General features: G+C 44.5%; 1 protein-coding gene and 1 long non-coding RNA gene across 9 annotated transcripts in view; both read right to left on the bottom strand.

Moving 5' to 3' along the window:
• Nucleotides 1-999, bottom strand: part of MFSD10 (major facilitator superfamily domain containing 10) — a 32,298-nt gene extending 31,299 nt beyond the window's left edge. For 2 of the 8 annotated variants that reach the window (XR_010601954.1, XM_005304076.5), the window contains exon 1: nt 658-999. Coding sequence is in view for 1 of the 8 variants with exons in the window: in XM_005304076.5 (XP_005304133.2) it covers nt 658-671 (14 nt within the window). In the remaining 7 variants the exon portion in view is untranslated. The remainder of the gene's footprint in view (nt 1-657) is intronic. The other 6 variants (XM_042855534.2, XM_065598339.1, XR_010601953.1 and 3 more) reach the window with 5 other exon arrangements.
• Nucleotides 1,000-3,678: 2,679 nt separating this feature from the next.
• Nucleotides 3,679-9,101, bottom strand: LOC122174199 (uncharacterized). Its single transcript, XR_010601955.1, has 3 exons — nt 8,978-9,101; nt 8,593-8,673; nt 3,679-3,817 (listed from the first exon to the last, which is right to left on the bottom strand). It is a non-coding gene; the product is annotated as an uncharacterized LOC122174199 (long non-coding RNA).
• Between the last annotated feature and the right edge of the window lie 6,777 nt (nt 9,102-15,878).

Here is a 15,878-nt window from a genome sequence, read left to right as displayed (position 1 = left end):
GCAGCCCCCATGAAGGTGTCAGAGGTGCAATTCCCTCAAGAACTGTGACAAAATCTCTTCACTTACTGGAACCAGTTTGTGTCCGGACACCTGAACCTCTCCCTCTTTGAGTTTCCTCCACAAATCCCCTCTTTGTTACTTGCTTCCTCCTTCCCTTTCCAGCCCTCATTACACCTATTCAGTCCCGGCCAGGGGCACCAGCCTCCCGGTTCCAATAAAAGAACTGACTTGGAAGCTGACCCGGTCCATAACTCACACCTAGGGCCTCAGTCATTTGCCAGCGGCCAGCCTCAACCTCACAGCTCCTTGCCTTGCTGGGCTTCTGCTGGAGGAGGAAACCCCCGTATTTCCCACCTCGGGATTGGTCTGCCAGTCTGGAGAAGGCTTTTGTGACTCATTAAGAGACTGGGTTTGATTCTGGAGAGAGAAAGAGCAGCAGGGCCAGTTTCACAAACTACTTAACCTCCCCGAGCCCCAGCGTGACTAGAGACACACGAGCGAAGGGGGAGGAGGGGAGGGGAGTTTGAATGAGACGCAGAGACCAAAGCATCACTTAGGGGGACATTATTCTGGCTTGGGGCGCCGCCCCATCGGAGACAGCCCCGCATCCTGCTCACTGTGCCCAGCACAGATCCTCCCCCGGCACAAAGCGCTCACCTGTCCGCGTCCATCTGCACCCTCCTCAGCTCACCCCGCCCCGGCGCGCTCCTCCCCCGCGCGATGCTGGCCGGCGAAGGGAGGGGGCGCCGCCAGCTGCCCGGTGCACAGGGACCAGCTCCACCTCTGCTTCCCAACAGCTGAAGAGCGCTCCACACGGCCGCGGCGCTTCCTCTTCCGGGCTGCTGCTGCTGGGCTGAGTCCTGCCAAGGGGGAAGAGAACATCTTGTGTGGGTGCCACTGTGCCCCCAGCCTCACTCCTTGGCAGGGAAACGCCCTCAGGGGAGAATTCATTTCAGGGGAGAGTTGCCCGCTCTGCTGAGGAACGAGTTGGCAGTGTGTAAAGTCCCCCTCAGCAGCTCTTTTTTAGAGCTCCCGCCTCATTTAGATAATCCCCGCCCCCCCTCCCCCCCGCAAAAAAACCTAAGACGCTCCACAAACTGCCCCAGCCTGTTAACTGACCGGCCAAACCCAAGACATCCCCCAAACTGGTCCCTAAACTCAAGACAGTCCCACAAACTGCCCCAGCCTGTTAACTGCCCCGCCCCTGAGACAGCCAGGTAAACTGCCCTACCTTAAGCTTGAGACTTTAGCTCCAATCTAAGGTTAATGTTGGCCAAACATTTCAACATCCAGCAAAGAACGTATAAAGATCGTGGTTAAAAATGTTGAGATTACATCCGTATCTAAAAGGAAGTGTTTCTTTTTCACCTATGACTCCTCACTGAGAGTATTAGGGTTGTCATAGAACGTCAACTGTACAAACATGTGTGTTATAGATGCCAAATGTAATGCAGATCCTATGAAAAACACTGATAGTATAAAATCCCTGTGAGATCATCATTTTATCTCCTTTTTACAGCAGGACAAACGGAGGTAGAAGTTGGTATCCTCAAGGCCATAGGGTTAGTATTAGAGCTGGAATACAAACAGAAGTTTCTGACTCCTAATTCTGTGCTCAGACACACTTCGCTCCTGCAATAGTCTTGTCTACATTAGGGAAAGTTTGCAAACATTTCCCTTTGTTGCCCAGCAGTTCAGCTCCAACACCAGTAGCAATCCTGGAAGCCCTGGTATAAATAGGTCACTGGCTGATGCTGGTGTTAGTGGTTAAGACACAGTACATAAGATAGCAGCCTCCTGCCTACACAAGCCCTTCTGTTGCTACAGTGTTAGCTTCAGCAGGAAATATTTGCAAAATTTCCCTAGTGTAATCAAGGCTAACAGAATGTGACTTTTTAGTGTGCGCACATGCTTATTTTTATTAAGAAAAAGTTTAATCTCTTACAAATAAACTATGGATGTTGAAATGTGTGGATTCTTCTGACAGAAAATCACAAGGAAAAAGAAATAAAATTAAGGTGGCTGAGTTAGGGCAGATCCTCAGGTGGTGTAATACAGCATAGCTGAATTGACTTCACTCACTGGAGCTGTGCTGGTTTACAGCAGCTGAAGATCTGGCCTAGGGCCGGCTCCAGCCACCAGCTTGGCAAGCAGGTGCTTGGGGCGGCCACTCCGGAGAGGGGCGGCAGGTCCAGCTATTCGGCGGACGGTCCCTCGCTCCAGCTCGGAGCGAAGGATCTTCCGCCGAATTGCCGCCGCAGATCACTATCACGGCTTTTTTTTTTTTTTTTTTGGCTGCTTGAGGTGGCCAAAATCCTGAAGCCGGCCCTGATCTGGCCCAGCGTATATTTCAGGGTTACATATAATTAATGTCTAGGAAAGTGAGAGAATTTTGGAACATAATTTTTCATATCTTTACTGCCACAGCCAGTTCACTCAGCCTGTTCCCCGTCAGTACATATTGTTACCAAACTTTGGCACCACTGCAGTGGTCCACTCTCCTAGTCTATCTTCTGACCAAACATCTTACCTCCTTGCCCATTCCTATAAATGCTGTGTCTCATTTGATATTTGAATAGTGGCTTGTACAATTAGATTATGGATGTGGTTAAAGCACAAGACTGAAAGTCAGGACTCCTGGATTCTATTTTCAGTTCTGCCTCAGACTTCCTGTGTGACCTTTGGCAAGTCACTTACTCTGTGTGTCTCAGTGTCTCCTATTTGCAAAATGAGGATAATACCTACCTTAGGATGCTATAAAATTCAATTCATTAATATTGGCAAAGCACTTTGTGATCCTCAGACCAAGAAAAATTGGGCTTTCTGCCACACCCCAGATTAGTTTCTGCTTTTGTTTCTCAGCAGAGGTTTCAGAATTCCCCATTCTCTTTTCAGAAGCACTTGTGTACCTCCATGTCAAACTGAGTTTCTCACAAGTAAATGAAAATTGTACTGGTTCATCACTCAGCCTATAGGACATAGGAAAGTTACGTAGCACAAATCTTGCAGAAATGCGACTTGTTTAAAAAGAAGAGAAAAGAAAATAAGTGTAAGTTAGCAACATGTGAAAAACCAGCAGCAAGAAATTTTGATTTGATAGTAACAATGTAAATTTAGCATGTTCTTAAAGATATTTTTAATTATTTTTGACTGACAAGTTTTAACACATGATTTATTTTAAAGAAAACAGCAATAGCAGCAGCACAGTGAGGTAGATCCTGAGTTGCAGTCTGTTTATCTGTATTTGAATGGAGACATCATAACTTGCAATTGGTACCTGAACTACATATTTCCTAGCCCCTAAATCAGTGATACTCAGACTGAGGCACCTGAACCACAGGTGCCTCTTTAATGTGTCTCCTGCAACTCTTTGCAGCAAATGATATTAACATTATTAACCGATCAGGATGCTTTTACTATGTTATTACCCAATTAAGTTATCAATTTGCACTAAGTTATTGACATATATGCTGTGAGAATAATATATATTATAAACTAAATATTTCCCATCATACTGTTTAAATATGAATAGTATTATAGTAAATGAAACAATGAAGTCACACAACTGTGGCTCTTTTGGGTAATGTTGATCGCCAATTTGGCTCCTGAACTGGTGAGGTCTGCGTATCACTGCCCTAAAATGATATGAAGAGAATGCTCGGTTTTAGACAAACACCTTCCCCACACAGCATCCCCTCTGCCCATCAGCTGGGCGTTCGGAGAGCTGTAGCTCAGGTTTCAGCCTCAAGTTATGATGTCACCATCCTGGTTCCCCAAAGTTTGCCAAAATCCTCAACAAAAGGAGGGAAGTTGTGGCCTGTAAGGTAAAAGATAAGAAATTATATTTTAAATGCCTATGGACATCATAAATTATTTTTCATTGTTCATCATACTTATTACAGTAGAGCTTAGGGGTCAACCAAGAATAGAGCCTCATTGTGCTAGGGACACTAAGAGACAGCCTCTGCCCCCAAATCTTACCTTCTAACTAGACAAGACGGATTCAAGGTAGGAGAAATGGATAGACCATACAAGCAATATGAACAATGTGATGGCTCAATAGGCTCATAAATCCAGGACTAAGCTCCAAATGTCAGGTTGGTTGGTTTGGTTATTTAAATTCTTTCAGTGTGGTTATGCCAGGAGGGGATTAGCTAGAAAGGGGGAAGGAAAGGAGGGGACTGGAGACTGTGGAGGAGGAGACAGGAAGGACTGGAGTAAACTGCCAAGCAGCACAGGCGTGAGAGAGTGTTCTGAGTTAACGTTGCAGAAAGCACCCTGATGAGATCACCAGTGTCCATTGGAACCTGCTTGCACTGCTTTCTTCACCTGCTGTGCCAGCTTCAGGCAGTGTCTTTCCAAAAGGCCACATGGCAGGGGAGAAGGTGGTATATCATATGGTTTCTGGTATCCCAGAGGGGGTCTCCCCTACACAGTTCTGGGTCTGAAGAGTGCTGGATCAGAGGGCAGCCCCAGCTCGGCCCCATTTTACCCCATCCCGCCCAATGCAGCAGTAGTAGTAAAGGACGCAAACAGAAATGTTTATGATTGACAGTTTCCTTTGAGAAGAAAGGAACTGTGGATCACTGATTGCTACACAACTTGCTGTGCTATGAGTTTGCTACATAGCAGCAGTTAGTTGTGGCTTTGATAAACCAATATCTCTCAGAGGTTGACGGACACCAGTAGAAACATAAAAAGGTCCTTGTGAAAGACCAGTAAGCACCTGTCATAATATGCTCCCTTCTTTGAAAATGTTAAGTTATTGCTCCATTTCAGACTGAGAGGGTTTGAATAGGCTATCTACACCAGCTTCTTTAATCCTTCATAAAATCCAGCTATAGTATTTGGCCTGCCAAAATCAAACTGTAAGTGTGCAATTATGAATAGGCTTATATTGCTTTCTCATAGCATGGCCGATTTTAAATAAAGTGGATGTCTAAATCTAAATCAAGTCTAGCTGTATAGCCTTTGAAAGGATTTTTGTTCTCTTCAAAGGCAATATAATACCATCTGTGGTCTGGATTTATGCCCATCAGAACTCTGGCAAGTACTTTACATTCTCCCAACAACCGTATGCCTGGCATTTATTCCCCAGCAGATTAGCTTTGGAGGAGTTGGTCTAAACATCAGGATTAATATCAGGATATCAGGGTCTCACACAGCGTCTTGCGATTCAGTTGTTTAGATGAGTGGTTCATTACCCAGTCCAGTGTGTGAAAGAAAAAGGAGTGGACTTGCACACCAGCTCTTGATCATGGATATGGTTCCTTATTATTGTTATTTATTATTTGTATTGGGTAAGCTCCTAAGACCCCAGTCATTGACCGGTACCCCATTGTACCAGGCAATGTACAGATGCAGAACAAAAAGATGGTCCCTGCCCCAAAAAGCTGACACTTAAAGACAAGAGACAAATGGATACAGACAGGTAGATGGGGAGCACAAGGAAACAAGGTCCTTCAAGGTTATTGGAGAATTAGGGGTATTGTGTAGAATAATTCTACAGAATAAAATAAACTTTAATTTAAAATATATTTATAGCCTTTCTAGCTGCAATGAACCTTGAAAATATAAACTGATGACCAATGGTTTCAAGTCAAATGGGAGCCTGGCAGCTGATTTCAGGACCAAGCCCCAAGACACGAATTTCCCTTATTCATTTCAACGGAGTGTTCAGTTCAAAGTAATCCAGTTCAAAGACCCTCTTCACAGAAATCTAATCAGAATCCAAATGATGCAGTGGAATTTGAATTTTGTATCATCGCAAGTGTGTTGCGTGGGGTAGCAAGGTAAGGAGACATGAGCCTACTTGTGACCCCGTTTGCTATTGGCTTAATAAACCTCCAAACCAATCAAATCCGCAGTCCTGTTCTCCTGCTCTCACCACTGCCTCTGTTCCTACAGCCCTGGAACTCCTGACCTTGTTCAGAACCAACCCACCCTATATCCTACAGTGGCTTTTCTTAAGTCCTGACCACTCCATTCAACATTCTCCTTGAATATTTCATTATTTCAGAGGAACTCCAGAACAAGCACACGAGAATTTCCTACCATCTGCTCTAACAACTCAAATGTTAATTTTTTGAAGGTATTTTTTTTTTTAAACACAAAATATGTTTAAATAAATAGCTTCACTCTAGCACAAAACCTGGCCTCACTGCCACAGATATTCAGATACTAAGATGATAATTCGGTTTAAAAACCTAGATAGAATAGAATTGTATTCTAAAAAAAAGACCCTAAATACACATCGGTTGTTTCAATTTCTGCCCATGTTTGCTGAGCTCGGATAACACAATAGCGTTTACACTCTTGGCTGGAGGTCAGGACTCCAGGGTTTTATTCCTGTCACTGTCACACACTTGCCAGCAAGAGGCTGTTCTAAGAATTAAACTTTTTAATTAAAAAAGCTCTGAGACCTTAAATGAGGACTATCATGGAGAATTAAGTGTCATTGTGGTGAGTCAGATTCTGGCAGCCATCACAGGAATCTCACTGAAGGACTTCTCTGACATGTATGCAAATAATCACTCAAAATGAACTACACTGGGGAACATTAATCTTGCAACAGAAAATAAGAAAAACAAGGCAGTTCACAGCTGAATATGAAACACTCTGCATTGACTGCAGCACAACGACCCCCCCAACCCAAAAGAGTAGGCAGAGGGTTGATGTACAGTAGGTCATCCCTTTCCCATTTTTTTTAAACAAAAGAGTAGCTGCATCAGTGCTACCAATAATATAAGCTCTGCTGTAGACCAGGAGTAGACATTTTGACCGCGGTCTCATCTAGTTCTGTTAAAATGTTAGCAAAGGAGTGCAGGGTCTATGGGTCCTGTTGTACTGTCAGTTTGCAATAATGACCACAGAACAATTCTGCTGTTGCTCCATAGCTTATGTGGTGTGCGGGAGGGGAATATTTGTTCCTCGCTAACCTCTGCTAAGCATAAAGCACAAAAATTGCATAGGGGAACAGGTTTCACAGCGTGGAGCATGTAAAGATATATTCTACTTGCACACGTTTCATAGCTATCCCATGTGCTTTTTCCCCACTTATCAAATATATTTGAATTTTAAGAAGGACTTGAGCCATTCATCCCATTTTTGCTTCCTCTTTGATCCTAAAGTGAAGTCACATCACCAAAATGTATTCTTTCCTCTGTGCATGGGGCTGCCATTGAAACGAATGCATTCAAATTCAGAATCTGGCCAGAAACATCCTGCATTCACATGGTGACAAGATGATGTCACAAAATCTTAGGAGTTTTCTGTAGAAGCAGGCAAAAGGAGAAGCTGGATCGAGAGGACAAATCTCTTCTTAACCCAGCGTTATTGTAATATCAAAGATACCACACAAAATGTCTGTCCCAGTAAACTGCTCTCCATAGAAATGTTCTGGTTCTGCAAGTGTGTCCCCTCTTTAACTGAGCGCTTCCTTCCTTCTATTGTTTGCTGCCTCAGTCTTAACTCTGGTCTAATCTGCAGTTCTCAGCACTGTTCATACTGTGATGGAATTGCTTTCTGCCACAGCGCTAGCCGCTAACCTAATCCAAATGTAGTCCCTGCTGAATTAATATTTACATGCTTCACAACGGAATCCAGTGAGGCTGCCAAACTCTGACTCATAAAAGTCCTCCCCCAGCGGTTCCTCCAACTCTGTGAACAGCCCCTCCTGCTTTTCCTCAGAAACCTTTTCTTTTCTCACTGTCTCTCAGCAGCTCCTCCTGCTTCCCTTTAGTAACTTCTCTCTCCCCCACACTTACTTCCTATATTTCTGCCTTCTTTCCTCACATCTCCACCGTTGATCTTGGTACAAGTTTGCCAACAAAACAAAACAGCAAAAAGACCTGTGGCAGCACATCTCAGAGCACAGGTCAACTGACTTGGGCTTACACTATGGGGCTAAAAATAGCCGTGTAGGTGTTTGCTGAAACCTAGACTCTAGCCAGAGCCCAGATATCTACATGGCCATTTTTAGCCCCACAGTGTGAGCCCTATGAGCCCCAGTCAACTGAGATTGGTTCTGGGTGTTGCCTTTTTTTTTTTTTGCTGTGTGAATGGATCCAGAATGGCTGATAAGACTATGCTGTGCCTGTGTCTCCAGCAGCAAGGTTGCAAGTAAGAGTCAACACCAGAAACAGAAACTGCATTTTCTACCTTCGCTGTTCTTTTCTTTTGTGTGTGTTTGATCTGTTTTGTTTTCTTGAAAATGGGATTGCTACTGTTTAATGTTGGACAATTTCAGGGTCATGTTAACACCTTTAATTCCTTGTGTTTATTTAAGTGGAATAAAGGGGTCCAAACACTGAATAATTCCGTCAATGTCCGTAAAAGTTGTCTATATATTCCACAGTAATCGCCTTCAAAATCTGGCCCTGGATCCTAATGTAATAATAGACTACTCAGGTTTAGGCAGCAAACTTTTAGACACTGTGATAAATGATAATGTGGTGCATAGGATCAAAACTGATTTCAAGCATTATGTCCAGCTCAAAGGGGTTTGATCTGTTGCTGTTGTCTTTGGCCTCCATATGTGTGTGGTGGCTAATATCAGACTAGAAAAGTCCTTCTGATGAATGGAACACTCACCTTATGAACTCCAATCTCAATGTGTAACAAAACGTTTATTTATTTTCTGGGATGGGTTGACTTTGAGGTATGAAGATACAGCTGAAAAAAGGGAAAGATTAGTTGTAACTCTGATTTTCCTCCCTGGAGTCTCTCACACTAAGTTACAAAACTAAAATCAGTTGACCTTGTGGTAAGTGAATAATAGTCTGTCACTTAAGACAGGTTGCAATTTACATATTACACTAATATCGTCCATAACAGACAAGGCTAACAGGACCCTGAGAGAGTTCTGTCAGGATGCAGACAATGCACAGTGTAGAAGTTTGACCTGGAGAGAAGCGTGCAGCTGTTGGTGGATGAGACAGCATTTCTTAAGAAACTTCATGAGGAAGAGATCACGGACCTTCAGAAATAGATCCAGGGATCCAAACTCTCTGTAGACCTGGAGTCCAACTGCCCAGACCATGCTGCTGCCCTGCATGACATCACAGCTCCTTGATTTGGGCTGGCTGCCACAACCAACCCTGAAGCAGAGAAATGGTATAAAGCAAAGTATGACACTCTTAAGAGTCAAGCTTCCAACTATGAAAAGAATATTAAGATCATGAGAGATCAACAAGTATTCATTTCAGGTAACTGACCTGGAAAACCACACTGATGCTCTGAGGGCCCAGAATGAAGCTCTGGAGAAACAACTTAAAGAGAAAGAGGCTCATCACCTGGAGAAGGTGGCTGGGCTCCAGGAAATCATTGTCTAGCTAGAACGTGAGTTACTGGAATCATAGAATATCAGGGTTGGAAGGGACCTCAGGAGGTCATCTAGTCCAACTCCCTGCTCAAAGCAGGGCCAATCCCCAACTAAATCATCCCAGCCAGGGCTTTGTCAAGCCGGGCCTTAAAAACCTCCAAGGAAGGAGACTCCACCACCTCCCTAGGTAACGCATTCCAGTGCTTCACCACCCTCCTAGTGAAATAGTGTTTCCTAATATCCAACCTGAACCTCCCCCACTGCAACTTGAGACCATTGCTCCTTGTTCTGTCATCTGCCACCACTGAGAACAGCCGAGCTCCATCCTCTTTGGAACCCCCCTTCAGGTAGTTGAAGGCTGCTATCAAATCCCCCCTCATTCTTCTCTTCTGGAGACTAAACAATCCCAGTTCCCTCAGCCTCTCCTCATAAGTCATGTGCTCCAGACCCCTAATCATTTTTGTTGCCCTCCGCTGGACTCTTTCCAATTTTTCCACATCCTTCTTGTAGTGTGGGGCCCAAAACTGGACACAGTATTCCAGATGAGGCCTCACCAATGTCGAATAAAGGGGAACGATCACGTCCCTCGATCTGCTGGCAATGCCCCTACTTATACAGCCCAAAATGCCGTTAGCCTTCTTGGCAACAAGAGCACACTGTTGACTCATATCCAGCTTCTCGTCCACTGTGACCCCTAGGTCCTTTTCTGCAGAACTGCTACCTAGCCATTCGGTCCCTAGTCTGTAGCAGTGCATGGGATTCTTCTGTCCTAAGTGCAGGACTCTGCACTTGTCCTTGTTGAACCTCATCAGGTTTTTTTTGGCCCAATCCTCTAATTTGTCTAGGTCCCTCTGTATCCGATCCCTACCCTCTAGTGTATCTACCACGCCTCCTAGTTTAGTGTCATCTGCAAACTTGCTGAGAGTGCAGTCCACACCATCCTCCAGATCATTAATAAAGATATTAAACAAAACCGGCCCCAGGACTGACCCTTGGGGCACTCCGCTTGAAACCGGCTGCCAACTAGACATGGAGCCATTGATCACTACCCATTGAGCCCGATGATCTAGCCAGCTTTCTATCCACCTTACAGTCCATTCATCCAGCCCATACTTCTTTAACTTGGCGGCAAGAATACTGTGGGAGACCGTATCAAAAGCTTTGCTAAAGTCAAGGAATAACACATCCACTGCTTTCCCCTCATCCACAGAGCCAGTTATCTCATCATAGAAGGCAATTAGGTTAGTCAGGCACGACTTCCCCTTGGTGAATCCATGCTGACTGTTCCTGATCACTTTCCTCTCCTCTAAGTGTTTCATAATTGATTCCTTGAGGACCTGCTCCATGATTTTTCCAGGGACTGAGGTAAGGCTGACCAAGACTCATTTGTCCATGTATCTGTAAGACTACCAGACCCTACTGAATATCAAGCTGAAGTTGGATGCAGAGGTTGCAGTCTACAGGAAATTCCTGGAGAAGGAGGAGCAGCAGCAGAGACTGGATATTCCTGCTGACTGTGGTGGTAGGTCCCATTAGAAATAAGATACCTATGAATAAGATCCTGGAAGGTATTTAATGTATTCCCTAATAAGAGAAATAATCACTCAGCACAAGAAATTAGGTACTCATTTGTTACATTAGGACTATTCACATCAACAAGTTTTGCAGCCTAAAAGTAACACTATTGTGGAATAGTTTGCCTTAGATACATAGACGTGGAAGAAACTTTCCACAACTCAACTGCCCAAAACTGAGTGCACCCAAGGACACACCCCAACTTGATCTCTGTTCTTAGTGTCAGAGCTGTGTTTTTAAACCATTGTTTACATATTATGTTTTGTATAGTGTCTGGAGCTCTTTGGCAAATAGGCCCCAGGCAGAAACAATTTATGAGGAATTCTTTTACAGTGTATTCTACTGTACAGATGCCCTGTGGTGCAAAGGATATGACCAGGCAAGACAATTTTTCAGGAAACACTGCTTTATAATCATTTAATGGCCAAAGTAACCAAACAAACTCCACCTCAAGAGCCTGAAGGACAGAGAGCAAATATAATACAGTATATTGTCAGTATAGTGTTGTACATGTATTATAATATCAGTGTAACAAGCAACAGTTTGAAACCTCCTGAATCTGGCATGCAGGATCTGTGAAAGAGGACAACCTAAGGAAGTTATATGAATATAATGACATTACAAGCTGCTTTTCAAGTATGTGTATAGTCAACCCTAATGTGAGAATATACAATGTATGTATAGCCTGCCCTGGAATGGTAATAAAGAGGACATGAATTTTAATTCCTACTGTGCTACTTACTTGGTGAGTGGCACTGGACAAGTCATTTCTACACTGTTTCCTCATTTGTAAAATGAGGATATTTACTAGCCTCTATCACAGAGCGTTCTGGGGATTGTTTAATGTCTGTACAGTGCTCTGTACATGTAAAGTGCCATATATACATTGTGCTATGATTAGTGACAAGTTTATAATATTAGAATTATATTTGTCTTAAATACTGACAGCAGGCACAATTTTAAAAAGCACATAAGTTAATTTTACCCAGTATTGTCTCAGAGGAAAAGGTCTGCTTGACAGTTCTTCACACAAGCCCCATAATCTTTCCATATTCTTTTCCCAGCTCCAGCAAATTATGCCCTTTCTCCCAAACACCATGATGCCAATCTATTTACATATGCACTTCCTTTATTTCCCCTTCTACTCCAGCTTCACAACCCTTTCCATGCCATTGGCACAATCCATTTTTACCCCATCCTTCCCATCCCTTCTTCGGTATAGATTAATTATTCCTTGGGGAATTCTGTGCCCCAAAATTAAAAATTCTGCGCCAAAAAAATTAAAATTCTCCATCCAGGGAAGGAGCAGTGAGGGCTAAGAGAGGAAAGCCCAGAACTACTGAGGTGAGGGTCCCTGGACTGGAACCTGGAGTAGAGGGCAGGTCTGGGTTCTCCTACCAGCCACTGAAGGAGTGGCACCAAGGCAGTGGAAGGGACTGCGCTACCCCGAAAGGGGGGGGAACACTGAATGACCTGACCAGAGGGCCGAGTCACAAAGAGGTTCCTGGGGTGACAGAGGAGCTGCAGATGCGAGTGTGGGGATGTTGATCTCGAGAGCTAATCCTCAAGAGTGACCAGGAGGAAGTGCCAGACCAGCAGTGAGTGGTGCACCCTGTAACAAGAAAGCCTAGTAATAACAGAATAGCAAGTTAGTATGAAAATATTGTTCATTTTTAATTTTTTGCTGTCTTATTAAAAACAAGACATTTTGTAAGATCAGGAGGATACAAAAAAGGAGAATTTCCATGATGCATCTGGTGGAAACACAAACCTGTACATCAACCGCTTAAAATATCTCCGAAGACTGCAGCCATCCTCGTTGGTTCTTGGAATGGCTAACTAAACATTTGTCACTGGGAAAAAAGTGCAAAACTATTTCAGATCAGGAAATCTTCATCTTTTATGCAGCATGAGTGCATGTACATATTATGCACTGGCTTTTTAACACCAAATAAATCTGTTTTTAAAAGCAGAGAAATTGATGCATCATTATGCTACTTACTCATCAGTTATATTGCAACATTAATTTTGAGATTTAGTAAAAATTAACTTTCCCAAATAAGGTGACATCTCTTTTGTATCAGAAATCTTGATATGCAAAAAAGTCTCATTTTGCAAAAATGAAGTATGGTTTTCTTGGAGTTAAAGGGAAAATTTAAATATCAGCACAGTTTTTCATTTGTACCCTCATATTTCAGGGTCTATTGGTGCTTTCATTGTAAATCTAATTCGAGAAGGTAAGAAGCAAACATTGTGGCTAGTTTGAGGCAGCTTAGTATAAATTTTGTATCTGGATTGATTGGAGTTACATTATTTTTCAAGAAAAAGTTAAAAAGTCAAATCCACCATTTTTCATTCAGAAATTGGCCAAACTATAAAATGACAGCTTTCTAGAACTCTGTTTAAAAATGGACATGTGATTCCATTTCTAATTTGAATGTACATTGTACACCTACGCAATCACAGGCTCTATGTTTTTTGCCATCCCAAGCAAAAAAATGTTGGCTGCCCCCTATCCCAGCCCTAGGCTCCTCACCGCACCCCCCTGCCACCCCAGCCCTGGGCTCTCCCCCACCACCTGCACCCCCCTGCCACCCCAGCTCTGGGCTCCCCCCATCCCACCATTGCCCCCCTCCACACACACCTCCTGCCGCCCCAGCCCTGGGTTCCTCCCTATCCCCCCACCATTTTCCCCCCCACCACACACACACACCCCTCCTGCCGTCCCAGCCCTGGGCTCTTTCCCCTCCCCCCCCCCTCACCTGCACCCTCCTTCCGCCGCAGCCCTGGGTCACTGGTAACTCGCTCCAAGGGCAGGTCATTCAGAAGGAATTTTAGGTGTGCACAGAACAGACAGGATTGGTTCCCATATGGTTACAGAACTGCAGTAAAGTGAAACCATTTTCAGCTTGTGTGATTGGAGGATATCTGGATGCATATTATAAGACTGTCCTACATAAATGAGGAAAAGTTGAGGTGCCTTTATTATTCTTTTGTTCCACTCTTTCTTTCTATGGGGAATTTGCCAATGCAATATCACTGTCTTCCTTTTAAACAAACAAAACAAACAAACAAAAGGCAATGGCTGTTGAAAACAGCAATTCCAGTCCTAATAGCCACTAGGAAGCATTTCTTGCTCAATTTTATCCTACTTTTTCTATAGCAAGTTACAGTGGATCAGTATATTTAATTTGGGAGAAATGAAGTAACAGCCGCCCAAACTGAACTTGAGCACTCCTGAATTTTGAGGTGTTCAAATCTGGAAGGCAGGTGCTTGGGGTGGGGGGGGCTGTGGCTCCGCAGGGGAGCACGGCAGCATGTATGCAGCAGCATGTCTGGCACTGTGCGAAGCCAGACACGCTGGTCTGAGTGGCACGGTAAGGGGGCTGGGGAGTTGGAGAAGGGGTAGGGGGTTCCGGGGGGGAGTCAAGGGACAGGGAGTGGGGGGATTTGGATGGGGCGGAGGTTCGGGGGGGCAGTCAGGGGCAGGGAGAACGGGGGGTTAGAGGGATCAGGGGTTCGGGGGGGGGGCAGTCAGCAGTTGGATAGGCATGGGAGTCCCAGGGGTTTGTCAGGGGACAGGTAGGGGGTGGGGTCCTAGGGGGGGAAGTTGGGGAGGTCTCAGGAGGGGGCAGTTGGGGACAAGGAGAAGGGAGGCTTAGATAGTGGGTGGGGTCCCGGGAGGGGGCAATCAGGGGACAAGGACCAGTGGGGCTTAGATAGGGGTTGGGGTCCTGGGGGGCAGTTGGGGCAGGGGTCCCAGGAGGGGGTGATCCGGGGACAAGGAGCAAGAGGGTTGGATGAGTTGGGGTTTCTGTGGGGGGCAGTCAGAGGGAGTGGATGGTGGCAGGGTGGGGCTACCCTCCCTCCCCGTGGAGTGTCCTATTTTTTGAATGTTAAAATATGGTATCCCTACCCTTTACAGTGCAGCTCTCCATTCACAGCAGGCTGCAGCATGAGGTCTTAGCTTCCTCACTTCCTCCCCCTCTTTCCTGTTGGTAGTGGCCAAGGGAATGCTGGGAAATGTAGTTCTTTCCTGCTCCAGGGCTAGCTCTATAGGCAGGGAGCTAACCAAGGAACTACAGCTCCCAGGGCCCCCTGTTGGTTCTCAGCTCCCATGCTGGATCCCTGCCGCCCCTGCAAATGGGGTGCCCCAAGCACGTGCTTGCTTTGCTGGTGCCTAGAGCCGCCTCTGATCACAGAAGTGAACAGTTAGGAGCCATATAGATGCACAATTATGGTAAATACATGTGCATATTAAAACTGTACACTCTTGTTTTGACAGTTCAGAAAACTAAGCATTCAACTTTGAAATGGGACTTTAAATATGGCATTGTGAAGTTCTATGTTTATATATCAAATCAAATTATCTTACTTTAAAAGTAAAAAGATGTTTATTCTAACCACTAGCCTGGCAAACTCAACTTGGCATTTAAAGGATAAGCTGTATTTTTTCTGGCTCATATACGTCACCACCATTAATAAAAATCCTGCAGAACCAATGTTGACATCACCTGTGCAACATTGTCCTTCTGTACAGGTATAGCTGAGTGCAGAATCTTGGAAAAAATTAGTTTTCAGGTTTTTAAAAGGGAAGAAGAAAGAAGACTGTATGCTTATGTGTAGGGAGATCCATTGTGGATTCTAGATGCCATTGTGAAAAGCATGGTATAAATATGTAGACAGAAAAGAATCAGATTGCATAGAGGGATCTGAGGCTAGAATCTGGCCTTCCTACTGGAATTTAAGCCCTGATCCAGCAAAGCATTGCGCATATGAGTAACTTCACACACGAGTGGTCCTAGGGGAACAAATCTATGAATGATACATATAGAAAAGAATCCAACTCACTCTCCCACTGCTCTGCTGGCTCTGTAGGGCTAACAGTAAGTTTAAAACTGCACTTTAAGGGTTTCATGTTTGTGCAGCTGTGAAGTAAAAATGGTTTAATTTTGCAGAGGTTCTTTAGAACCCTTAGCCT

Source organism: Chrysemys picta, chromosome 5 (genome assembly GCF_011386835.1).
Source record: "Chrysemys picta bellii isolate R12L10 chromosome 5, ASM1138683v2, whole genome shotgun sequence".
Lineage (NCBI taxonomy): Eukaryota > Metazoa > Chordata > Testudines > Emydidae > Chrysemys > Chrysemys picta.
This window is presented reverse-complemented; position numbering and strand designations above follow the sequence as displayed.